At 40.5% G+C, this 26,877-nt stretch overlaps 3 protein-coding genes across 3 annotated transcripts in view; 1 reads left to right on the top strand and 2 right to left on the bottom strand.

The window, feature by feature from the left end:
• Window positions 1-26: 26 nt before the first annotated feature.
• Window positions 27-5,245, bottom strand: LOC117259143 (uncharacterized). Its single transcript, XM_033630381.2, has 4 exons — window positions 4,662-5,245; window positions 3,408-3,769; window positions 3,004-3,073; window positions 27-2,520 (listed from the first exon to the last, which is right to left on the bottom strand). The coding sequence occupies exons 1-4, from the start codon at window positions 5,080-5,082 to the stop codon at window positions 926-928; spliced, it is 2,448 nt and encodes an 815-aa protein (XP_033486272.2). The 5' UTR covers window positions 5,083-5,245; the 3' UTR covers window positions 27-925.
• A 1,920-nt stretch (window positions 5,246-7,165) lies between these two features.
• Window positions 7,166-26,877, bottom strand: part of LOC117259868 (calpain-5-like) — a 41,315-nt gene continuing 21,603 nt past the window's right edge. Inside the window, exons 4-13 of the mRNA XM_033631650.2 lie at window positions 15,929-16,137; window positions 14,666-14,858; window positions 14,380-14,573; window positions 13,599-13,676; window positions 13,119-13,314; window positions 12,859-12,981; window positions 11,926-12,122; window positions 10,645-10,766; window positions 8,910-9,046; window positions 7,166-8,157 (exon numbers count right to left, since the gene is read on the bottom strand). Coding sequence (XP_033487541.1) covers window positions 7,981-8,157; window positions 8,910-9,046; window positions 10,645-10,766; window positions 11,926-12,122; window positions 12,859-12,981; window positions 13,119-13,314; window positions 13,599-13,676; window positions 14,380-14,573; window positions 14,666-14,858; window positions 15,929-16,137 — 1,626 coding nt within the window. The 3' untranslated portion in view covers window positions 7,166-7,980. The remainder of the gene's footprint in view (window positions 8,158-8,909; window positions 9,047-10,644; window positions 10,767-11,925; window positions 12,123-12,858; window positions 12,982-13,118; window positions 13,315-13,598; window positions 13,677-14,379; window positions 14,574-14,665; window positions 14,859-15,928; window positions 16,138-26,877) is intronic.
• On the top strand, window positions 20,750-24,340 carry LOC117259869 (olfactory marker protein-like). The gene is made up of 2 exons (XM_078166902.1): window positions 20,750-20,906; window positions 22,698-24,340. The coding sequence occupies exons 1-2, from the start codon at window positions 20,838-20,840 to the stop codon at window positions 23,127-23,129; spliced, it is 501 nt and encodes a 166-aa protein (XP_078023028.1). The 5' UTR covers window positions 20,750-20,837; the 3' UTR covers window positions 23,130-24,340.

Genomic DNA, 26,877 nt, shown 5'->3' on the forward strand with positions numbered 1-26,877 from the left:
TTCAAAATAAAACTCTTAAAAGTTGCTTTGTTTGCAAATTAGCTTTAATTACATTAACAGAAAGAAAAATCATCACTCTGCCATATTAAACAAACTGTACACTAGAAAGCTATTTTGCAGCTTCATTTTTTCTTTTAAAGTAATTACATCTTAATGGAATTTTGTTGATTATTACGAATTAATAAACATAAATTAATACAAAAAAACAGTGCCATTCAAAAATTATTTTTATCAGCTCAACTGGAGAAGAGAAAAAGGTTTAGCTGCTGAGTTTAACTACAAAAACATATTCTGAAGTCATGATACTGGCATCTTTGCTGCATTTATCACCTTCAAAACATTTACATTATCTTACCTCTACATGTGTATTTGGGAGTTCACATTTTTAACTTTGTGGTTTTTATATGGCCTCAATGTTTTTTGAATGTTTTTAATAGTTAGGGACAAAAACAGAAGTGTAAATGCCACGAACAATGCTGCCTACCTCTACTGTGAATACTCCAATTAAGAGAAGCTGCAACTACTTTTACTGTAAATTTCTGTATGATTTACTTTTGATTAATCCCTTTACTCTAGCATATCAAGTGTGATGACAAGTGAGTTAATAGAGCCCTCAAGTGTTATAACTCCAAAGTTAAACTGACCAAAAGCAAAAACAAAACCATCTGCCACTGTGATGTTATCACAAGCGTATTTTTTCTGAACATACAAATCAGTCAATAAGCTAGTATGTTAATTGAGTGAACTGTAATAGCCCCCCATAACAAATTATGAACATGACACCCATTAAGTTATTTTTGTAAAGCAATATTTTGAGCACAAAGGCCACACACAAGTAATTTTGTTTCCCTTAATATAACAAACTGCTGTTTCATTATTGACTTTTAGATTAACCCAAGTCCAACACACCACAGCATCACATCACCTACGGCCCATCACAGCTGTGCTTCTTGAGCTGCCTTGAGTCAGAGAAACCCCGGCCACACTGCTGACACGAGTAGAGCTTCTCCCCCGTGTGAACCTGCATGTGGGACTTGAGCTGGTTTGACTGGTGGAACTTCCTGAGGCAGAACATACACTCAAATGGCTTCTCACCCGAGTGGATCCGCAAGTGTCTGTAAAAGTTTCCGTCTGTTCTGAAGGCCTTGTCGCACTGGTCGCATTTGTATGGTTTTTCACCTGTGTGAATCCGCTCGTGCTGCTTCAGACTACCTGCATGGAAAAATCTCTTTCCGCACACATCACACACAAAGGGCTTCTCCCCCGAGTGGCTCCTCTGATGATAGCTGAACGAGTATTTGTTGTGGAAAGACTTCCCACATATGCTGCAGTTGAACTCCTTGGGCTCACTGTGGCCTTTTTCGTGAAGTTTGAGGGAACATGCGGCGCTGAAACCTCTCAGACATATTTTGCAACTGAATGGTTTAACCAACGACTTGTTTCGCCTTCTAGTCTGGAGAAGTCTTTGTGTGCCGTCTGTTTCCTCATTCCTGTCTGCATGCACGTACTTCTGATGTATCAGCAGCCTGCAGTTGAAGAGGAAGGTCTTCCCGCACAGATCACACATGAAAGGTTTTCTGGCACCGTGGATGAGCATGTGGGACTTCAACTTGGTGTTGTCTGAGAAGCTCTTGCCACACTCCTGGCAGGTGAATGGCTTCTCTCCTGTGTGAATGCGAAGGTGCCTCTTGAGGTTGTTGTTCAGGCTGAACCTCGCTCCACATATGTGACAGGTGAACGGTTTCTCCCCAGTGTGGACTATGCTGTGTCTTTTCAGAGCAGTGCCAGTCCTGTATGACCTGTTGCACACGGTGCATATGAACGGAGTGACACCTGTGTGTTTCCTCTTATGCACAGTCAGGGAGTGGGCATATTTGAAAGTCTCGTCACACATTGTGCATTTGTATTTTTTGGCGTTGGAGTGAACCATCTGATGGAAGCGAAGGGTGTCTTTACTCTTGAACTCCTTCCCACATGTTGCACAGCTGAATGGTCTCTCCTCTGAGTGTACCGCCATGTGACATTTCAGCTGGACAGACGTCTTGCAAGTCTTGTCACAAAGCTGGCACTTTACCATCTGCTTCCATTTCTCGTGGCGCAGGAGGTGGTTTTCCAGAGACTGCTTGATTCTGAATGTTCTCCCACACTGATCGCAGGTGAACGGCTTTGGTGGTTTCAGCCGCTGGTGAAGCTTGATGTGATTCTGAAGCGACTGCTCTCTTCTGTACGATCTCTTACACAGAGGACACGGGAAGGGCAGGGGGGCTTTACTTGCCTCGTGACGCAAGAGGTGATTTTCCAGAGACTTCTTTTCCAGGAAACTTCTGCCACACTGCTCACAAGGAAAAGGTTTCTTGTGGACCTTCATGTGTTTCTTCAGTTCACTCTTCCAATGAAAGCTGACGTCACACTGCTCACAGGAGAACCTCTTCACTGTTTGTGACTCTTTTCTTTTAGGCCTTTTTGCCTGTGTTCCAGCTGATGTGATTTTTTTCTCTACTGCGCTGTTGTCAGTGGAAACTGGAAATGGAGGAGATTTACAAGATTAGTCTTTTATTATATTAGTCACTTCTTTTTTTGAGAAAGGGCTCAAAATACTAGAGTTGTTCCAATACCTATACCTGTATGGGAAATACCTTACATGCTGCCTAAAATGCTGGATCGCATATCAGCATGTACAGGAGTCTATGCACTGATCCAATACCCCATATTTTTTAAATAAACACCCGGATTAAATGGTACTTCTATCTTGAAATCAAAACTTCTTCCCCACTCCAAAACAGCAGCCACACAGCACGTGGCGCTGTGCAGCCACTGGCACCTAAGAAAACACAAATACACTAAATGGTGCAGGTAAAAACACACTTAGGTGCGTGCAGTTTTAAATGTTTCATTCACCAGTGCACGTACACAGAAATAAGTATTTAGAGCCCTGCGACAGGATTGTATCCTCTACCTATTCAAGTTCCTTCCAAAACTTCTAAAAGTGAAATCTGATCATACCTTCTTCAGTTTTGGAGGGTGCTCTCCTGGTCCTCCTCTTTCTCCCTGAAGGTGCCTTGTCAACAGATTTCTGTGATGCACAAAGAAATAATTTCTGTTTAATTAAAAAAGAAAAAAACACCACCCTAACAGTGAAGGGTTTCCTGAGTATTATTACACGTCATATATAGATACATGACTCTAGAAACATATGTAAATAATTTCAGTCTGTTGTTTAAAGAATGCAATACTCATCATATCACCTTTATTGCCCTTTATATACATAATGTATTTCCACCAGTGAGATGCAGCTGATGAGTATACAGACACAAAATATTTCAGGTTTGAGATTATTAAGACTTTGTAGCATCCACACAAATTTGAATACACAGACTTAAACCAAATACAACAAAGAAACACCTGACCTTTTCCTGTGCCAAGTCGACACCACTGACGATGCTTGAGTCTGGACTTGGGGCGTCTTGAGGCATAGCCCCCGGCGAGGCTGCTGGTTTGAGGACGAGCTGTGTTGCTTCCATTGTTTCAGAGATGGCCGTCAATGATGTGGAGGGCTGGGTGACAACTTGACTGGCACCCAGCAACAGCAATGTGGGAGCGGAGCTGACTCTGCCAACAAACACCATTGGAGCTAATGCAGGTTTAGGGACAGCCACAGATCCAGCTGTGGAGTTGAGAACAGTGTCAGTGCTCTCTGATGAAACTGAAGGAGAGTTTGAGGTGGACTTCTTTGCAGCAGGACTGGTGGAGGCCGCCAACACTGGTGCTCCTGAGTTGTGTCGAAGACAGGGAGAGACATAATGTCACATCAGCTTAATTTCATGATTTAATGTTGACCATCTGATTGGAGAAATGTGTTTATCACAAGGAGCACTGGCTGAGTACAAATACAAAGGATTTATCCAGCTGTCACACACAGAATAACTTTCAGACATACTAACCGATAATGAAATTACCTACTGGTGGTAGCATTGATGGCTTTTACTGACAGCATCCCTGTCTGCACACATAGTTAAAAGGTAAACTTAATGTCCAACCAGTGCTGGAAGAAGTATTCAGATCCTTTACTAAAGTAAAATAAAAGTTTCTACAAGTATCTAACACTTCAATTTGATGTTTTTAAGACCTTTTCAAAATAATTTTTAAAGAACTTAAAGAATGATTTGGACAATTTTTTTTTTTTTTTTTCAGTTTGTGGCAATTAAGACCTCAAAAATTCAAATATAATTCTGCTTGATAATATTTAGGGCCTAATATTTATGAGATTAAATTGCAGACATTCTAAGTTTTAAGACTTTTTAAGGACCTGCAGATACCCTGGATGTACTAATACCACACTAAAAAATTCTGTTACAACAAAAAATCCTGCATTAAAAATGTTATGTATAAAAAAAATGTTAAGTAAAAGTATGTAAATATAACAAGGAAAGTGTATTTAAAGTGTAAAAAGTAAAAATACTCTTTGAAGAAAAAACAGAACTAAAGTCAGAATGGTTTGAAATAGATTTAAATAATTACAGGATAAGCAGCAAACCATCACATCTGTAAAGCACATATTTTCTGTCAGTTCTGGCTTAATCCATTAGCAAAATAGTCGATTGCTAAACAAATTTTAAAGAGTCTGATTCTGACTGATCGATTGATTGATGACCTCCCCTCACCTATCAGTGAGCCGTCCTGCATCAGTATGCGTGTCGAGTCTCCCTGGGACCTGTTGGTGCCTTCACTGATGCTCTTCAGCTCCTTCTCCAGCTGCTCCATTTCTTTGCCCAGCTGACCCACTCGGGCCTCCAGCTCCTGCTCCAGCTGCCCGGCTTTCCTCTGCAGCACGTCCTCCAGCTGCTCCACTTTGGCCCGCAGAGCCTCGTTCTCCTCGAACAGCTCGGAGGAGAACTCCGTGAACACTTTGTGGATCTGGACCACCAGACATTTCTCTATCTCCTGGATTTCGCCGGCGACCTTCGCGTCCTCCCATTCGGTGTTTGGCGCCTCTTTCGCCCAGAAGTCTCTGAAAACAGACACGGTCGCCTGGATGGCGACTTCCACGATAGACGCCACTTCGCTGCCGAACCTCGCCTCCATTGGTCTTCAGTCAAATTAAAACACTCAGCCCACTGTGTCCGCGGGGTATTTACGCATAAATAGTAACTTAAATCAGTCACTTGGACTTTAAACACGTTAACACCTTTTCTTCCGTATAACCGTAAAGTCAACTGTTCGATATGGCGGCCATAGCAGCCTGTACGTTTCTGAAAAGAGTCCGTGCAGCATTTCCGCCTCCGGTGTCACGTCTACATTTCAAAACAAAAGCCCCAAACACCCCAGTGAGCACAATAAGCGATAATAACCGAAGATGAAGTTTTGAGATATTTTACGGTATTTTAAAGTAAAATAAGCAATACTACAGTGTAAAATACTCTCATACAAGTAAAACTCTGCATTCAAAATAAGTACATATTATTAGCATCAAAATATACTTAAAAGTACGAGAAGTAAAATCGGATAAATGTTGTTCCTCTTTGATGAGTGGACCACAAATATGTTTCACATTTAATATGTTTAAGCAACATAAATCAAATGAAATGATTCAATATTTGAAATATATTGAAATAAATAATCAAATAATAAGTTCAAAGTAAAGGGATTTATTATTAAAATAAATGCATTCAGTTAAATTAACTTTAAATAAATTAAATTAATAACTTTTATAAGCATATATGACTGGCAAGATAATTAATACAAACAAATCCCTTTATTTTAATCAATTTTTTCATTAATTTTTTTAATCTATTCATTTTAAATGCTATAAATAAAAAAAATATTTATTTTATTTTATTCAATATGTATTTATGTTACTATTTTAATGTATTCATCTAAATACCATAGGTAACCATTTATTAAGTTTTTAAAGAACTAATTTTCATTTTTAATATATTTTAGTATCTTAATATATTCATTTTAAATACTAAAGCCTTGTACTGTGTTTATTTGTATAATTTATTTATTATATTCATGTAAAAATACATATATAATCCGTCAAAAAGGGCTGGGTTGGTATATTAGATTAACACATATAAGAAAAAATGAAATTAGAGGGAAAAAAACTGTGAACAGGTTTAATCCGTGGATCGTCCGAAGATCTACTTGTACTTTCTAGTGGTGTCCACAAGATGGCGCCATTACACCAGAAACCACCTGCTGACAGATAAAACTCACAGCAAATTTTTAAGGGTTTAAAAACGTTCTATTTATTTATTAATTTATTTATTTATATTGTCGAAGACATGAAGCTAAGGCAAACAATGATATATATATAGTAAGGCAAATGAATGATGACCCTTTTAATTTAGATACCTTGATATTTTTCACTCAAACCTATGGGGTGTGTGACTGAGTTTTAAATATTTTGCAAGTAAATCAGGGAAGAAAACAGCATAGAATTTGTGTTGTGATGCAAATGTTTACTCTCTTATCATGCAGCCCAATGGAGTGAATCTGTTCTTGTCCAAAATGTGCTGAAATGTATGTCAGGTGGAACATGCATCTGTCAACACACTGGTTAAGTCTGTAGTGGACTGTTGAAAAAGACAGTTACCTATAAGAACATGGATTCACCTTTATGTATGCAAACAATCCACCTGCCTTTTTTTTCAACTTCACTAAATGGACTGTTTTTTAATTTTGAATCTCACAGATGGGTGAAAAGCTGCAGCAGCACACGAGACATATGTGTACCTCCACACAATGTATTGTATTGTTCTATTATTATTCTAACAATAAAGTATTCTTATAATTTGTAAATTTGTTCTTGCATCTGTGAACATGGAGATAATTCTTGTGTGTGCCTTGTAAGCTCCTATAGTCTAAGCATCTTGATGTAAGAAAGGGCCTCTGTCAATCATTACACTAAACCACTAATCACTAGAAGCAGATTGCCTGTTTAATTTGTGCAAGTTATAACAGAGACCTGTTGAAATGGCGAAACCAAGTCCACAAATACGGGACACAGAATACCTCCAGTGGCAGAAAAAACAAAGCTCGCCGCTCTACTTGAGAAAGAGAGTACAGGAAGACAGCATAATTGCAGACAGATCATTTGAAGCCTTATTTCTTGTGATCTCATTTGCTTTTACTGTTTCAGTAATGACCTGACTTTGCTCTCTAGTATAGGTATGGTACAGGCAAGGCAAGTTTATTTGTAAAGCATCTTTCAACAAGGCAATACAAAGGGGTGTTCAGGAGGCATGAGAGGCATTGAGCCAAGATATAAAAGGAGGCCATATAAAAAGACATGAATAGGATTTAAAAAATATTAAAGTAAGATAAAAGATAAAATAGAGTAAGACATTTAAGAGCAGAATAAAAAGAACACTAAGTAGTGGCTGATAGTGGTTCATGGACAGTAAACAATGTTTATGAGTCAGCAAGACCTCATTTTCAATTCTCATGTTTTCAGGATATTCAGATACACATAACACAAGCACTGTAAATCATTTGGTAAACAGACATTAATAAGGCTGAAACATAGCAGGAGAATCAGGTTTCCTCCTCTGGGCCCAGATGTTCAAAAACTTTAATCTAGATCAGAGTAATCCCAATTTGGAAATTCACCAGCCTGGTTTTGATACTTCATCTGTCAACATACACACTGCTGTTACTGCTTATCACCACAGGTGCCATCAAAGACAATAAAAACAGCGAATCCAGCCTGGATCAAAGGTATCCCAATACTACCACCACTATGCTCTGAACAAACCATTTTTAAGATTGAATCCAATCTGATATCTGAAATCCGATCAGATAACTTCTGAACAGCTGGGCCCTGATGATCTCTGCAGACCTCCTGCTGGATGTGTCATCTTCTATAAAGTAAACTTCCAATAACTAAACCCTCTCTATTTGGGAAAATATTTACCCTTACAGAGTGGTAAACTGGCAATTTGGTAAACTTTAGCTGACTGGACGGTTTCGTGGTCTGTCTCAGATGTTGGTGAGCACCGTGCTGGTCACTACGGCAACAGTGAGGGTTCCCGGCAGGTCGTTGTCACGGCGATTGCCCTTGTCCCTCAGGTGTAGCGTCTGCTGGAATTCACCTTGCTCGGCCGGCAACGTCACCTGACCCAGGAAGGAGTCCATTAACACATTGTGGTTGTAGATCTGAGAGACACAGTGAGAGAGGAATTCACCGTTTACATGTGACAATAACAATCACAACACAGACACAATTTCAGCGGTGGAATGTAACTAAGTACATTTACGCAAGTACACTGCTTAAGTAAAGCTTTGAGGTTCTTGTACTTTACTTGAGTACTTCTATTTTCTGCTTCTTTATAGTTCTATTGCGCCACGTCTCAGAGGTAAACATTGTACTCTTCACCACTATATTCGTCTGACAGCTTTAGTTACTTTGCAGATTTGGATTATTAATACATGTAATGTAATGTGTAATATGGTGTTAAGTTGAAACCGTTAGTTGCTGTCCACAAAGAGTGACCCAGATTAGTTTAAAAGTCATTTATTGGCTTTAAGTCAGAGGAGCAATATTTCAGTAGTTTTAGGGGATGTGCTGGTGCAGCAACAAGTCTGAGACAAAGTCTGTTTGTAAAAAGCATCAAACTGCTATCAATGTGTTGCTCAAATGCTCTGAGCAATAAAATACAACACATCTTCTTTGTAGCATCCATGTTGTTTCCACATTATAAACTAAAGCTCCTGAACACACTGAAGTCAGAGGAACAATTTTCCAACTTTGGAAATGGGACCATCTGAGGAGCATGTGAATGCAGCATTTTACTGATCTGAATACTTCTTTCACCACTGCACAATTTTCTGTCAGACTTAGCTGACTACCACACACACACACACACACACACACACACACACACACACACACACACACACACACAAACCTCAATGCTGATTGGCTTGTTGGCTTTCTTCCTGTAGAAGAGCCCCTTGGTGTCGAAGTTGGGGCTTCGTGTGTTTTGATGGACCGGAGAGCGAACTTTCTCTCCTTCACAACGAATGATCACGTAGGGGTCAGACACTGAAACACCAACACACACATAGTACCAGCTGAGAACATTTAAACCATATTAATTCATGTGTTATTTAAGGAAAGTGAATGATGTTTGATTAATTAACAACTTTTAAAGGTCCAGTGTGTAGGATTTAGAGGCATCTAGCATTGAGGTTGCAGAACTGAAACTTCTCCCTGTATATCAAGTGCATAGGAGAACTACAGTGACCAGTTGGAAGTGCAAATGGCCCTGTCTAAAGCCTGTGATTGATTTGTCCGTTGAGGGAAACATGATTTGTTTCCATAGAAGAGGACCTGTTCCCTATGTAGATATAAACCGCTCATTCTAAAGTAACAAAAACACAATCATTTTCAGGTGATTATAAATGAATTAAAACAAAATCATGAACATAGTATTCCATGTCTGCCAACAGATGCCCCTAAATCCCCTGAACTCAATCTTTAAGCTACAAAAGCAAACCACATCTCCATTGTGACTTAAGCTATACAGTTCTTAGCTAACACACTGTATGTAGCAGAGGCTTAAATAAAACTGTAATATTAAAATCTGGAAAGATTCCGGCACAGCTGGGTGTCACCAGTGGTGAAATGTAATTACTTGAGTACTAGTACAACAATGTTTGTATTTCTACTTTATGCTATGTTGTACTTCTACTCCTCTACATCTCAGTGGGAAATATTCCACTTTTTACTCCACTAGCCTTTTTGACAACCTTAGCGACTTCATACAGACTAAGATCAGTAATAAAAAATATTAATAATATTCACTAAATAAATTATGCTGTATCATTATAGCTGAAGATACCCAGCAGTGTGTTAAGTATTTAAAATCAGTTCTGATTTTTCACCATTTTCTGACACTTTATAGACCAAATTATTAATGGATTATTTGAGAAATAATCAACAGATTAATCAACAATGAAAATAACTGTTACTAGCAGCCACAGTTTCGACCTCATCTGTGCGCTGTCTCCAGTAACATCCTGAACACAATGATAACATAATAAAAAATACAGAGGGCAGAGTTTCAGCAGATAAATACATCTGTGACACACTTCTAGTGGGTCATAAGTGATGATTGAGGGCGATTACTTCTGTATGAGTTTATGTATTGTATTTTAGGACAAACCTGCATAGTATGTATCTTTGAGAAAACATTTCAAACCAGGACATTTACTTGTAACAAAGCATTTCTACACTGTGGTATTACTTCTTTTACTTAAGTAAAAGCTTAGAGTACTTCCTCCACCACTGGATATCACTACATTTATAAACAAGACAATACAGCAGAAATATTTGTAGTCAACCAGAGGTCTCATCTCATATTCAATAAATGTGCAAATAATTTAAAATAATAATTTTAAATAATAACCAAAACATTGAGTTGTGATATAAACTAACAATACAATTCAGGGCATAATACTCAACACTGCAATGTCCAAAGAGCTCTAAAAATACCTTCAAACTCTTGTTTTGTGAAGCTTATAAAGTTCAGTTTTATCAAACTCAGTTAACTGTTAATGGTGTCAGGAAAATATCCTGCAAAGTGTCTCTGGGTCATTGTTGATGACTCGTGAAAAAAAACAAAACAAAAAAAAACTAACCTCCATCAGAGTCTTGTCCTGCGAGTCCGTTAGCCATCATTACGTGGACCTGAGTGACCAGAGAGGGATAACCACACAATCCGGACCAGCAGGTCTGTGGAGGCTCATGCACAGTCAACTCCCTACGGGTCACAAAGACAGAGAGAGAGACAGAGGTACTTGAATTTGTTCTTGTGTTCATGATCCTTTGTTTTTATCACGTGTTAAAGATGTTGTTAATAAATGGGGTGTTGCTCTGTCAGTAGTTTTGAGCTTTAAGTTTTAAAGGTGCTGTCTGCCAAAAAAAGGAAAGAAAATAGGTGTCCTAAACCCCAGTGCTGTGTCCTCAGGTGTGATTTGCCCCTGTGGTTTAGTCTGAACCTGTTTCTGTGTCTTGTAAGTCACTGATATGCAACAAGAGTTAACTGTATCTGAGGTTTATCTGAAAGGTTTTATTGATAATATTCTTATATAGACAAATAACTAAAACATCCACAGAGAAAGGTGCAGAATAAAATATACCTTTTCCTAAAAAATAAATCATGGGAGTCTCATGATAAACAGAGAGTGAGAGCGGGGCAAGTCATGTCACATTACAATTGGCTGGTACCTAAAATCAGTGGTGAAAAAGAAAAGGGTTGTAGTCTGTTGATATAAAACAGCATTTCTTTCCCTGCCTGTAGTTTGAATCAGTGTTGTTTCTCCTTTCCAAATATGATGAAAAATAAAACCAATAACGGTGGAACTTTTGTCATGGCACAGTGTTACCTATAGCGAGCTAACACTAGCCACATCCTAAGATTACCATGGCGTTAGATTACGTTACACGAATCCTGAAACACCACTGCACAAACTAAGCTAAATCTATACCTACTGTGTAGCAAAATGTTGCAAAATGAATTCATTACTATAATAGTTCGGCTACTGGTAAAAAAACCTCCTGAACAACGAAAACTGAAGGAATTACAAATGCGAGAAACTGACTGCAATGACGGCATTGCTCCATCTTTTGTTAGTGTTTGATTGAGAGACCCCCTGCTAGCAGAAAACTTTGCCTACTGGTTTGGTAGGAGTTAAAATCTTTCACACTATCACAGTGTCAAACTAATTAAGTGTCAGTCAGGCTTAGGGGTGACATATTTGCTATTTTACGATGTTAAATATCACTTTCAAACTGCCATTTCACAAAATCAGTTTCCTTTTTAATATCCAATAATGCTGCTGAGCGGCAATCACTGCAACAGTCACACAGAAAACAACAAAGGCTGAGTTCAAAATAAAACAAGCCCAGTGTGTCCCTACTTGCAGTCTGTTGGAAGGTCAGCGAAGATGCGGAGCAGGAAGTCTCCCTCCAGGCCAGGGTCAAAGGTTGTGGGTATGATGACGTACCGCCCTTCTTTCAGGTCAATGCGTATGAACACAGATCTTGAGTTGATGTAAATGCTCCCACCAACCTTCTGCTGGGTAACGTGCATGCGGTAGATCCTGTTAAACTCCACCTGAAGACAGACAGGCAGCAGCACCTTTATTTAAAGGCTCGCAGCATATTTTCTCTCTCTTCAACCTCCTCAGCTCTGGACTAACACACGTGCACACACACTTTAATAGGCAAGTCATGTGTATTGATATGCCACATTATCAGTAACAAGGCAATTCAAAGTGCTCCATATAAAACATCAAAAACATCAAGACAAAGTGCAAAAGAAACAAATCATAAAAGGAAATTTACACACAGTTATAAACAGTCATTAAAGAGCCAAGGGGAGGGAAAATAAAAACAAGCTGAAATAGAATAAGACAGATATAAAAAACAAGAATACAAGTAAATATTTGATTTAATAAAAGGCAGCAGCAAACAGAACAGTCTTCAGCTGGTTGCAGTGGACCTGCAGATTTCTGAGGGTTTGTTACAGATATGTAGAGCATAAAAACTGAATGCTGCTGCTTGATGTTTGGTTTTGACTCTGGGGACAGAAAGCGGACCTGTCCTAGACAACCTGAGAGGTCTGGATGGTTCATTATGCAGCGGAAGATCAGAAATGTATTTCAGCCGTAAAGCATTTAGTGCCTTATAAACCAACTGTAGTATTTTCAAATCAATTCTTTGATAGACAAGAAGCCAGCGTAGAGACCTCAGGACTGGAATAGCTGAAGACTTAACGTAACTTGTGCATGGATTCTGAGATGACATCTAATACACACACACACACACACACACACACACACTGAGCTGACCCTGTGTATGTCGAAGCCAATAGCCAGGTTTTCTCCTCTTCCCTCTCTCAGTGTGGCTCTGCGGTCTTTCTGCTGCAGACAGATCAGTACCTCATCCTCTGGCTTCTTCACGTCAAACACGTACTGCAACACAGAGAAAATAAATACACACATAGTACTATTATAGTTCTTTCCACAGCAGAGTCGTCACCATTGCAATGTTCACAGTCTTGCCTAACACCAGATCCGAGAAATGATGAATCACTGAGAGGAAATAACACCTGCGGGTTCTGGAGGAAGGAGTGCTTGTTGTTGGTACAGCCCCCGGCTCGGTTGAGAAGCGGATCATCGTGGCGGCGCCAGGAGCCCCGCATCACAGCCTCTTCCCAGGTCTTATGGAAACTCAGGTAGGATGTGTTAATGAGACGACACAGGATGAGGTCTGTGAAGTTGGCAATAAAGTCATCAAATGTCATCCTGCAGGAGGGGAGAGAAAGAGGGGTTGAGAAGTAGAAATTTGGGTTTAGAGTAAGTTACTGTGTGATCAGAGAGATTTATGGTGAATGAAGAAAAAATGTAAACAAAGACAAAGAAATGTAAATTACGTTTAGAAATTACCTAAAAATCAGTAAAAAGATTTATTACATCATCAAATTAACCCTTGAGTGAATGACAGTTACTGTAGGTCAATGACCTCAGAGAGGTAACCATGCAGGCATCTTGTGTCTGCCAACAGGGGGCAGCGTTGGACTCAAACTCACCAAAACTCTCCATCATCCTGCACAGTCATACCGATGTTCTCCCTCTCACTCTTACTGACCTTATTCCACTCTTCAGAGCTGCAAATAGGGAAAAAAAGATCTTTATTTTTCTTCTAATATAAAACTTGGATGGCAGATGTAAAATGTGTGTAATAAAAAGTAAACATGTCAACACTAAAGAACAAAATGACATCAAACTGACATGTTAAAAGTCCAGTGTGTAGGATTTAGGGCGATATACTGGCAACAATGGAATGTAATACAATAAGGCTGTTTTCCTTAGTGTAGAATCACCTGGAAATAAGAATTGTCATGTTTTTCGTTACCTCAGAATGAGCCCTTTATATCTACATAGGGAGCGGGTTCTCGTCCACGATATCTGCCATGCTGCACCACCATGTTTCTACAACTGAACGGAAAAACAAAACACTGGCCCTAGAAAAAACCATTTGCCTTTTCACATCAGCCACCATAGTTAGCAGCCCCTTGTCAATGAGGCGAACACTATCAGAAAAATACTGATTTTGCTTTATTCAGTGTTTTTACCAGTTTAGATCACCTGGTCTGTTTGTTTTGAAGATAAAGAGACCTCTGTGGATAAGTCAGCTCCAAATTAAAACCTCCTGAACAGTGGACACTGTAGGAACCCTAACCGAGAATTCATCCTTGGCACATGGGAGAAGTTTCAGCCAGTTGCAATCTGCAATCCTCACTACTATACGCCACTAAATCCTACACACTGCTCCTTAAACTTCAGTGTCTGTGGATCTCTCTTCCTCACCTGTCACTCCAGGCCCCGTTCCACTCTCTCTCTCCCCAGGGGTTTCTCATGCGGATCATGGTTAGTTTGTCCGACCTGAAGTAGGCCAGCAGGCCATGACCCAGCCTCACCCTGCGGACATCCGTCACCGCGTAGGCATGGCCCTTTACCAGGCCACAGGCCAGCTTGGCCTCCATTTCTGCTGCACTGGTTGCCTGGAACAACACAGCACTGGTTCAGTCAGTCTGTAAATCCTTTCTAAATCAATTCATTTAATCATTCAGATGTATGTTTGTCTGCTCCTCACCCGGATCGAGCAGCTGATAAGGCCTCCTCTGTTGTGGACTTTTAAGACTCTCTCGAACAGCTCAGCACGTTTCTCTTCATCGTCTTTGAACCCGTTCTCCATCAAGTCCATTGGCTCTGACACGCCGCCGGTGAAATCCACAAGAGCGTCAGCTGTGTTGCCCCCATCAAGTGCCTCATAGCATCCACACATCCTAGAAAACACCCACAAGCAATCATCAGTGCCTACGTACAGACATTTTAATTGATACATTTTATTCTTGCTGATTCTTTCTTGTTACTTCAGCTTCAAATTTAAGAAAAGACTGCAAAAGAAAAGCCCCCCCCCGTGTACTAAAGAGGGCGCCCCTCAAAATTAAATCAATGGTTCAGAGGCAAGACCTAAGCCTAATGGCACCATTTACCAACTTGCAATTGCATTGCAGCAGTCAGTGGGAGTGGGTGAGGGTGACCAATATTGTTTGGCTTTTTTAAAGTTGTAGTAAAGTTTTGAGAAGAAACAGATACAACTCAGGCTTTCATTCATAAAATATTATATCAGACTCCAAAAGTTACCCGGGCCACAGATATGGGCCCTGACACACCAAGCTAGCAGTCTGCCATTGGTCAGTATCGAGTTGCTGTTGAGTTTCTGTCACCCTAGGTTCACAGTGTGTCCCGCACCATTAGCACAAGTTGGTCCTTGTAGCCTTTTTTTTTGACGATTCAGCACATTGAATCTGTGCCGGAGACGGCGGAGCCCATCTGTGCCTGAAATCACCCTGACTGGCAGTTCAGCTCAGCACGCAAGAAGAGAAACAGAAGTGAGGAAAGCAAACAAACGACAACCATAAAGAGGGTGTGAAATCAAAACAAACTTGTTATATTTGTTAAGATTTTATTTCTTTAGCCACTGAGCTCTGTAGCAGACATGTTTCTTAATTGTTTGTGTTACTGTTCACTAGCACAAAGTAAATATCAACCTGATGTAAAGTGCTAACTGGCTAACTAGCATCTTGAATCTGTCAGTCTTCCAGTTTCCCTTTTTGAATGAAGAATACAAACTACCACCGCCTGCTGGTATGGAGAGTTATTTACTCTCAGAGAAGTGCAGAACGTAGTTGCTAGATAGCTGTTGGCCGAGTCTTTGTGGTGTATTCAAGTGCAACTTTTTGGACAAGACACAGGCAGCGTGAGTCAACCCAGCAGTTGGCCTTTATCGGCCACCAGTGCTTTGATGTCGGTTAAGTGTGTCTGGGCCATTAACAAACAGTTGAAGTCTTACTTGGCATAGGCCTTCTCCACCAGTGCGCTCCAGAATTCGTTGCTGTCATTGGAGTGGCAGTACACCAGCTGTCCGTTCGCTGTGGGCAGCTGGTCATCGATCACCACATCTACCCACTCACCAAACCGCCAGAACCGGAAGTGGAAGATCCCGGCATAGGACTCTGGTTTTTCATCATCCCACTCCTGGTCTTTCCAGTCAGGGATCACCTGAGGAAAAAAACACACCGTCAAGCTCAAGTTGTTGTTGTTGTTGTTGTTGTTCTTTATTTATACAGCCCTTTACAACAACCCTTTCGGTGAACCAAAGTGCTTTACAATAGGTGCAAAAAACAATTAAAAATAAATAGAGGCAATAACAACAATAAAAACAATAAAAGCAATGAAAATAATAAAAGCAATAGGAGCAATAAAATACAATAAAATAAAGTAAAACAGAGTAAAAGTAAAAGAGTCACCACACTACTGGGTATTAAAAGCCATCCTAAATAAATATGTCTTCAGTCTAGATTTGAAAAGGCCCAGGTCAGAAATGAGGCGCATTTCAACAGGGAGCTTATTCCAAAGCCTGGGAGCAGCGATGGAAAAGGCTTGATCACCCCAGTGTTTGTATTTTGACCTGGGCACTTCCAGCAAAAGTTGGTTTGACGATCTTAGCGCTCTACCAGGTTCCCGAACAGTTAAAAGCTCAGTTAAGTACACTGGGGCGAGACCATGAAGAGCTTTAAAAACAAACAGTAAAATTTTAAAATCAATCCTATACTGGACGGGAAGCCAGTAAAGGGATTTAAGAACAGGAGTGATGTGCTCTCTTCTGTTAGTGCTGGTTAAAAGACGGGCCGCAGCATTTTGCACCAGCTGGAGGCGACCAAGAGAAACCTGGGAGACACCAACATAGAGAGCATTACAGTAATCCAGTCTAGAGCTTATAAGAGCATGGATGGCTATTTCGAGGTTGCGGCGACTTAAAAACATTTTAACTTTGGCCAGGAGACGAAGCTGGAAAAAACTAGTTCGGACAACACTGTTTATTTGTTTGTCGAATTTAAGGTCTGAGTCAAGAAACACTCCCAGATTTCTGACATTTTGACTGAGTGTTGGAAACAAGGTTCCAAAGCCAGCCGTCCCTGTGTCCCCAAACATGATGCACTCTGTTTTACCATCATTAAGGTGAAGAAAATTCTGGGCCAACCACTGCTTAATTTCAGCCACACAGGAAAGCAAAGAACTCTGCGCACTTTGACTGTTTGGCTTCACTGGCAGATAAATTTGCAGATCATCTGCATAACAGTGAAAGGAGAGGTTGTTCCTGGCTATAATTGACCCAAGAGGCAACATATACAAAGAAAAAAGAATAGGGCCAAGAATAGACCCCTGTGGGACCCCACAGGAGAGAGGAGCACTTGACGAGGACAAGTCACCAACCATAACAGAGAAGGTTCTGCCGGATAAGTATGATTCAAACCACTTCAGTGCTGTACCGCGAATGCCAACATAATCACACAGGCGTGACAGGAGGACTGAGTGGTCCACCGTGTCAAAGGCAGCTGAGAGGTCAAGTAACACTAACACAACCGGAGATTTGGTATCCACTGCCCGTGCAATATCGTTATGTACTTTTAACAGCGCAGACTCAGTGCTGTGACGAGACCTAAACCCAGACTGGAACTTCTCAAGGACTGAGTTGTTTTCCAGAAATGACTGTAATTGATTAAAAACAACTTTTTCTAAAACCTTGGAAAGAAAGGGCAAATGGGAAACAGGTCTAAAATTTGACATCACTGAGGGGTCAAGATTAGGCTTTTTAAGAAGGGGCCTGACCACAGCATGTTTAAAGGAGGCTGGGACAGTTCCTAGTCCAAGACAACTGTTAATAAGAAAAAGTAGACTAGGCCCCACAGTGTTAAAAACCATTTTCAGCACCTTGGGAGGGACAATATCCACTGGGCAATTTGTAGGCTTTAAGGATTTAACAATGTTACTTAGAAAGGAGAGAGAAACCATGTCAAACTGGTTGAACACAGCAGAGTGAGTAGGAGCAACAAGCAAGTCCTTATTAAGATTCAAGTTACAACATTTACTGATGTCTTGTCTGACAGACTCCACTTTGTCAACAAAATAGCAAAGAAACTTCTCACAAGTGGCGATTGAGACATCAGTCAGAGCAGAGGTGCATGGGTTCACAGCAGCATTGATTGTGTTAAATAAAACCCTGGGACAATGATTGCTGCTAGAAATAATGTTAGAGAGGTACTGAGATTTTGCTTCACGTACAGCCTTCTGATAATCAGCAAGGGAAACCCTTAGCATTTCCAGAGACACTTGCAATTTGTCCTTTTTCCATCTGCGTTCTGCCTGCCTGCAGCGTTGCCTAACGGCGCGGGTGGTGTCATTCAACCAGGGATCTGTTCTTGGCTTGGCAGATTTTTGCCTAAAAGGTGCGACCAAATCCAGGATCCCAGTGCAGGTGGAGTGGAAGAAGGAGAGAAAGTCGTCGGGACATGGAGGGGAAACCAAGCCATCCCAGGCAAACAGCTGTGAGTCCTTGAAAGCAGCGGTAAATTCATCAGCTGTGGAGGGAGTGATAATTCGCCGTTGCCAAGATGGAGCAAGAGGTTTGCTCCTTGATTGGGGGGCTATCAGTTCAAAAATAACAGGGAAATGATCTGAGATTGCAGTCTCAGAAATTTCTTTGAGGGAGACTGAGAGCCCAAGGGAAATTACAAGGTCTAATATGTGCCCAAGCTGGTGTTTTTTTTTTTTTTAAGTTGGTCTAATTTGGTCTAATCTAAAGTCTAATTTGTTCTAATCTAAAGTCTAATTTGTTTATTACACTATACTGGAATCTAAAATGAATAGACAAAATAAAAATGAGAGAAAGACAGACGCAGTGTGTTGTTCAGTTTGGATCCAATCACATTCACTCAGAAATTGGACATAGTGATACCTGTAGGTTGAACATCAGTATACTGTAGCTATGACAGTGTGTTAATGAGGTCTGGTGGTCTTTGTTTCAGATGTTTCAGTGCTAAGTTGCGGCTTCTTGTTGGTGACTTTCCCAGAAAATTTAGCTGAGAATTCTTGTGAAATTCCAGAATCTCAATGTCAACCCGAGAGTGAAGCAGGAAAATCTCATAATCTGAGTGGTGTCGTACACTGTGATGTTTTGTTAAAGCTAGGGCAGGCAACTCATTTTAAAAGATTTTTGTTGTATTTGTTTAAAGTCTCTTTACAACCCCAATATGATCTGGAATACTTCGGAAAAAAAGAGTAAAAATCCAGTATTTGTGGCTAAAAATGTTGCTAATAGTATAGCCTTCTGCTAACCAGGGGCCAAAGGCTCACTGCTGCAGTTTCATGTTTGCGTTTATGTAGCTAACGTTAGCTAGAGCCTTAAATCACAGTGTGTCCTCTGCCTCACTCCCCGCCGATAAAGACCACCACGCCAGGAGGAGAGCGGGCAGCAGAGATCGACCCTCCAGTCAGCAGCTGCATTACCCCAAATCCAGCCAGCACAAAGCCCACCTCCTGGGAACCAGACAGCCCAGACTCCTGCCAGATCAGCTAACAGGTTTGACCCAGCGCTGCTGTTGGCCACCAACCCACTGTGACACCTGGCACTGGGGGGTTTACACTGTCACTTGCAACTAAAGGTCTATCTCCCGTGTTGCTGGACTACCTGTCTACCTCTGTCACTGGGGACTTGGCCCTTTCCGGATTTCTGCTTATCCCAGCTTTAATGATCATCAGGCAAAAAATAATAATCAATATAAATGAGTATTCATTTTTTACTTGATCCATTTAATACATATGACAATATCTTCTTTACATATTCTGTCCATTTGTTAATTCCTAAAATGTTCAGTTTTCCACCTGTTTCCCCTTAATTAACCCGAGGATGCAAAAAGTTTGTGACAAGGGAATGCCATCCACCCATATCCTGAGCCAAGATCCCTACTGATCTCTCTCTCACACACACACACACACACACACACACACACACACACACACACTAACAATTCTCAGTGAAATGAGTGATATAAATAAATAAATAACTGATCCATTGAGCCAAGACCAGTCTTGCTCCCAGAAGCCCTCAGGAAACTCCCAGAGTTCCCTTCTGTACGTCATCAGCACCTCCTGTTGCCTAGCACCCTCACACATCACCCACCTCCATAACGCCTTAAAAAAAGAAAAAAAAAAAGAAAAGAAAAAAAAAACGTAGATTATATTCATTTGATATTCAGACATTTCAAACCTGATTCACAGTGTCTGAAGATAAATTATTCTACTGCAGGAAGAGATTTGTTTTATTTTGAGTTTACACCTCGGCAAAGTATAAAATAGTTCAGACAGACACTGGTCCTAGTGGCAGTAATGTTCAGAATTCCTCCATGATAGTGAAAATGATCATATGAAATTGCATATCATAAACACATTAAGAAACATAGTACGTGTGGACATTTTACAACATTTTGTTGCAGAAATGTCACTTATCAGCCTTTATAGGACTGAAACAAGCTTAGCAGGGCTGAGCACCAATTATCCTGACTGATGCTGTTTTTGCATTGATCCCATGTCCCAATGCTCTCCCCTACCCTGTCCCATTTTATGTGGTTGATCAATGCATCCTAACCAAACTACCCTGTGGGCAGGAGGGAGGATGGTGGGGGGGGGGGGGGTAAAGTGAGGAACTGTCACTGTGTGATGGAAATAGTTGGAGAGGGGAGGGGAGACAGAGAAGGCATACGAGCCTATGAGAAAAGAGAGAGAGGGAGGGAGAGAGAGAAGGAGAGAAAAAGAGAGAGTGAAATGATAAACTCCACCAGAGCTCCATCTATCACAGCATCCATCCAGACTGGCCAGGCTCACCCTCTCCTTAATCCAGGATTATAACCTTCAAGTCAGACATGGACCATGCCACAGCCCACACCGACACAATAGGGCTGGTGTTCAAAGAAGACACTGCACTGACAGAGGTGAGGTTCTCACTTTGGATGACAACTTCTCATCTCATCTGTTGTCATAGTACGTGTGGATGCAGTTTTGTCTTTACTTAGAAGGAAATATCATTGAATGTCCAAAGATCTAACCCAATTGCACATTTGAGGGTTTGTGCACCAAAAATGTCAACATTGCAGTTTTGAAGGCTGATGAAATGTTGATATCTTTAAAAAAGTATATAATCCTTTAGTTTATGGTAAAAAAACCAAACTTTTGTAATTCAGTGTATTACTTTTCTTTTCATTGTTGACAGACTTTTCAAAGTTTACTTTTTGGAGTTTCATCAAACTTTTCTCCCTGCTTTTATGAACAGTCTTCAAAACATTCATTGTGAAGGTTTCCTGTAGTATGTGTTGTGCTTTGAATGTCCCTGGTGTCGTGATCAATAGATGAGTTGAAACACTGAATACTAGCCTTGCACTCTGCCTCACAAACAGCCACAGCTGAGGTCAACAGCTCCTGGGCTCAAATGTTATAGTTAGGATAGTCTAAAGTGTGGTTATGAGGTTCTTATCCACAGTCAGTGTATTACCTACAGTAGATGTCTGTCGGCACGCCCCGAGTATAGAGAAGTGGCAGGAGCGCCGACACGAAGTCAAGCAAGGTACTGCTGTGGACGGGTCAGCAACAAAACATATTTTAGCTACCTATAAAATGACCCACCTGAAAAATCAATATCAGTTAGTGTACGCTTTACTGAGAATGTTTTCACCGTCTATCTTTCCGTCAGACAGCCTGTTCTGATGGCTTCAGTTCCCCACATATGCTCTCATCAAAGCCACCAAATTCCATTGACAATAACAATAATTTTGGCCTTGCTGAACTCAGGAGCTGCTGGTGTACTGCTGACTTGATCAATTAGTTTGTGTTCTTGGGTGACTGAGGTGAATCCAAACTAACCCTTCTAAAGCAAAAGTCACACAATAACACAAAATAACTGATCGAGGCAGCGGTAGACCAGCGGCTCCTGTGTTCAGCAATGTTAAATGTGTTTTTCTCAATTGAGTCTGGCTTTGAGGAAAGCAATGTAATGGCTTAATTTCCCCTTCGGAAATCGCTGTCTGACAGTAAGGTAAAGCGGTGAAAATATTCTAAATATAGTAGACACTTAAACTGATAATGTATTTTGAGGTGGCTAAAATACGTTTTGCTGCTGCCCCTGTCCACAGCAGTACATTGCTTGGCTTCTATGGAGATACTCCTGTCTGCTTCTCCAACCGCCTTGAACTATAGGTAAGACACCGACAATGGCTAAGTACTTCATACAACCCCACTCCAAAACTCGTAAAAAAACCTGTAATGTGCACCTTTGCTGTGCTGAGAAAAACTGGTTTAGAGTCCCTGAACTGAACACTATTGAAAACCTATGGAAAGATCTTCAAATTATAGAGGTGCGTCAATCTCAGTCTGATAGAGCTTCTGAAAACATGTAAAATAACAACATAAAAACATTTTTCATAACATATTGTCTGTTTCTTCTTTAAAATGTGCTATTTCCATCAAAGACTAAAACATAGATCTAGATTTAACTTTGATCTTTAGAAAAATCATTTCAGGCATGAGTCCTTTCACAGTACCTGTCCTTGGTCTTTGCTGTACGTTGTTCGTCCATTATAGACGTCCACTACCCTAATCCCAACTACAGAGTAAAGGGTGGTGGGGTGGATAATTTTTTACATTACTTCTTCCCCTCGAACCAATCTCAATTTTCATTTCATCTATCGCTTCCCATGTTCTTTCTTTCTCTCTTTCTACTTCCTCTGCAGATGATGCGTCTCCGTGTATCATCTTTGCAGCGCTCAGGGCAGAAGCGACAGGATGGTGAGCGCCTACTTCTCCCCCATGAGGCTGTGTATCGGCTGGACTTTCCCATCCAGGAGCTGAAATTCTCCCGCTGGCACTTCTCCCTCACTGCTTACGGTCGTGTCACCATCACCGGTATTTCTCAACACTGGACCCCTGACCTCACCCACCTGATGACCCGTCAGCTGCTAGAACCGATCGGAACGTTTTGGCGAAACGCAGAGGACCCGGAGGATTCACCACTCAAATGGCTGGAGGCAGACATGCAAGAGTTCGGCGAAAGGATTGCTGAGCTTGCCAAGGTCAGGAAGGTCATGTACTTCCTGTTTGCTTTCAAGGATGCTGCAGAGGCCGCAAATGTCAGCTGCTCGGTGGAGTTCACACCAGACAATTGACTCTTCACTTTCTGTCAGTAGAAGTCTGTTTGTGTTTTGGAGAAGAATTGCAATATTTTGTTCAATCTTTGACCTTTAAAAAACATCAAACTAGAGCTAAAGGATAACTTTGCATCCTCTCAAATCAGAGAAATACATCATGTTAAATACAGTCTTACTGATTCATCTGTAATTACACAGTAACAAGCCTGTAGTTCCACCTTCTTTGTGCACATGACCAGCGGCCAAGTTAACTGAATATTTTCTGTCACTGACTGATTTTTTATTTTTTTTTAAACAATGACAGAAAAATCTGAAGGCTGTCCTGTCATTTCGACAGATAGGAACTCCAAGGGCAATCTACCATAACTTTAGGTAATTAACACTTCCGTCCACTTGGTGGCATGCACATATTAATTAGCCGTTGTCTAGTCTTGTCTTTGATCTCACTGACCTCGTTGTCTAGCTAGCTTTAGTCAAGGAGATTATTTCTTTGCTTCAGCCATCACATTAGTAGGTTATATAGCTGCATCACATTGCAAAATGTAACAGCACCTGAGTTTCCGAAGTTTCTTTAAAAAGCCCAATAATTGTGATGGGGTTGATAAACGAGGTGAAAATTGTTGGGTCGGTCAGTCAAATGTCTGGTCAGTTAGCACGAGCTAACATGCCAACAGTAGATGACATCCAACACAGAGCTATTAAACGGTTCCAAAAACCTCACACAGACACAGAAAAGGCTCAACTCTTATGTCAAACCTGTTAATAACCACGTTGCTAACAATGCAGTCAAGGATGAAGGACAAGCAGGTGAGACTCAAAAGTTTATCTGCCAGTGGCAGCTAAAATTAAAGTGACAGGTAATATCAGATTATGATGGAATTTTTATGACCCTGTCTATCAAAATGACAGATAGTGAGAAAGTCGAACGAAACCTCTGCACCTGACTTATTTAACCTGTAACAATTCATTGAAACATTTTAGTGCAGAGAGCAAACATTTAACATCACTGACAGCCATGTCAATATTTCATAAGCACTTAAAGTAACAAGCTTTAAAGAAAGTATTTTTCACAACAAAGTGCTCGCATTTAGGAGGAAAAACAGGAGATCAACTTTCCTTAAAATAAACATGCATCATCTACATAAATCATCAAAGTATATTTCAAACTTGAAATGTGGGCATTCAATAAAAAAAAAAAAATCTTTACACAATATTATCTGATGATGTTAAAACTTCACAACGACCTGAAATCTTAGAAGTTTTATAACTTTTGAATATAAAACTCATGTGGATAAAAACTAAACTTCCTCTTGTAAATAAATCACGGCATTACTTATCAGCTGAATATTGTGATAATAAGTGTTTGACTTGTTGTTGTATTTAGTTTCTAAAGCCTTTCATCGCTAGCAGGAGAGGCAGCTACAGTAGAGTAGCAAGTAGCAGCGAATGGAATATCAAATATTCACAATGCATGACTGTCGGCCTGACACAAAACAGAGATCAATGATGTGACATCTATTAAAAATCGACTGAAAGCTCTCTGTGTGTTCTCATTGGTGCTGATGGTTATTGGTGTTACTAGACGGCGGGTGGGGGCGAGAGGAGAGGAGAGGAGTCAAGTCAGGTTCATGAATAAAGCCCAAATCTGCTTCTAAGGGCTTTATAGTTACATCCTCAATTCAGCAGGACATAATGTATTGGCAGTCATTGTCATCCTCTCATCATCATCATAGTTATCATGAGCATGGAAACTTAAAAAAAAAGGGTGACAGGGAAGAGAGAGACAAAATAAAGACAGATAGACAAGACAGAAAGGAGAGAAGATAAGAATTGATTTACCAGAACACATGCAGTTTGTACTGATGTGTTGATACCAAATATCAAGGAATGAAAATGACCAAATCAACCAAATCTGCAAATCCACAAAGCCAGGAAAGTTTCAGGCTTCTGAAACACTCCTGGTGTGGTATGACGCCATGCAGACAACAGAACAAAACCAAGTCCAGCCAGACGAGGAGGGCTGCACCCGGTGGAATTGTTCCTCCCGGCTCCCTTACAGTCAAGATGGCCAAGAAGACGACAAAACGGGGACTAATTCATCCTATACCTAGGCCTGAGTTTAGTGGATCATAACATATTGGGTATAGAATTAATCTGCAGATGCTTCGGTTCAAAATGAGACCAAACTTTTCAATCGATGTCAGTTGTTTAGACCAAGATAAGGCCAAAATGTGGCCTGCAACAAACTAGGTAAGGGCTGTTGTTTTTCCAGAAAACTTTCGCCTTCTACCTGCCGGTTGAGAGAAGTGAGACATCAGCAGTTGATGACGATATAAAACAGTCAATGAAACAGGTTTTTCAACAATTGGGAATGAAAAGTCCATAAATATGCACAAAAATATGAGAATGACTGATCCAATAGTTTTTCGAGATAATCTGCAGACAGACTGATACACACACACACACACTCTCTCTATCTCAAGCATGCACACACAACCAAACGCATGATCCCATGAGATAGTGACATGAGTAGCTCTCACTGCAAAGTAGTGACAGAACCAGCAGCAGAGACAGAAAACAGCCAGGGTGGAGAAAAGCCGAGCTCTCTGAGACAAGACAGAAACACAAACACACCCCAAATTAATATGCTTCACTCCAAATACGCTGGCAATGGTAGGCATGTACATTCCTGTGTAACACAAGGCTTATCTGTGCAATGACACAACAACTATGCTACTAAAGAGATTAGAAGGGAAGCATTCAGCCCATTATGTGGATACATTCCAATGCAGAGAAGAGCCACTGCTGCAAATTTCTTTAGACATGATTCCAAGTGGAAAATTAGAAAATTTGTTTCCTGATGTGAAAAAAAGAGCATTTGATTCTCCGGTAAAATCAATAAACAAAAAAAAATGTCCCAAATGATTTGATGGAGCTTTGGTCCATTTTTTCGTCAAGGGCCACTATTTTCTAGCCCATTGTTCTGTATGAACCTGGCATCTGTGAGTAATAGATTACCAGTCTGGTGTAAAAAACAGATCATCATTAATTACTGTTAGATCGTGACTGATTTTAATGCTGTGTCGTGTGATTTAAATAACTGCTGATTCAAGCGTCAGCTTTGATTTTCACATAATGCTGCTTTTCTCTCTGGCTATTTTTCTGTCTCCCTGTGTTTCAGCTGGACTGAAGGGACACAGCAGGGAAAAATCCAAGCATGCTGTGTCAACAGCTGCAGTATCTGGTCAGATGTTACAATAGTTCCCATTTTGTTTCCAGTCAAACTTTCCAGCTTACTGGAGCCAAATACTGGCAGTAACATGTTTTACACTGCATTTTTACCGAGTTAGTTACAGAGCCAACTGCTTCAGAGCAGACAGAGCCAGGGACAACATGATCGCAGGTTCTGTTATCAATGAATAAAAAAATAACCCCAAAAATATTTTCGTTTTGTATCAGAATGCTCTTTTACAGTTTCTATTTTTTTTTCCTATTCCTATTTTAGTCTATATTCCTTTAATTAGTTATTTCTGTTGATTTCTATACTTGTGTTATTTCTGTCCTGTTCTGCTGCAACTACCCAATTTACCCACTGGGTAAACTGTCATATCTTTTCTTATATTTAGTTCAAGATAAAGGCTGGGATAAGCCAGTAAGTATCTGCAAAATGAGACAAATAGACTGTGGATGAATTCTAATTCAAAATGAGATACTGTATTTCAGTCTGTATTATTACCTTCGCATTATGAGTTAAAACCCACAATCA

Source organism: Epinephelus lanceolatus, chromosome 4 (assembly GCF_041903045.1).
Source record: "Epinephelus lanceolatus isolate andai-2023 chromosome 4, ASM4190304v1, whole genome shotgun sequence".
Classification (NCBI taxonomy): domain Eukaryota; kingdom Metazoa; phylum Chordata; class Actinopteri; order Perciformes; family Serranidae; genus Epinephelus; species Epinephelus lanceolatus.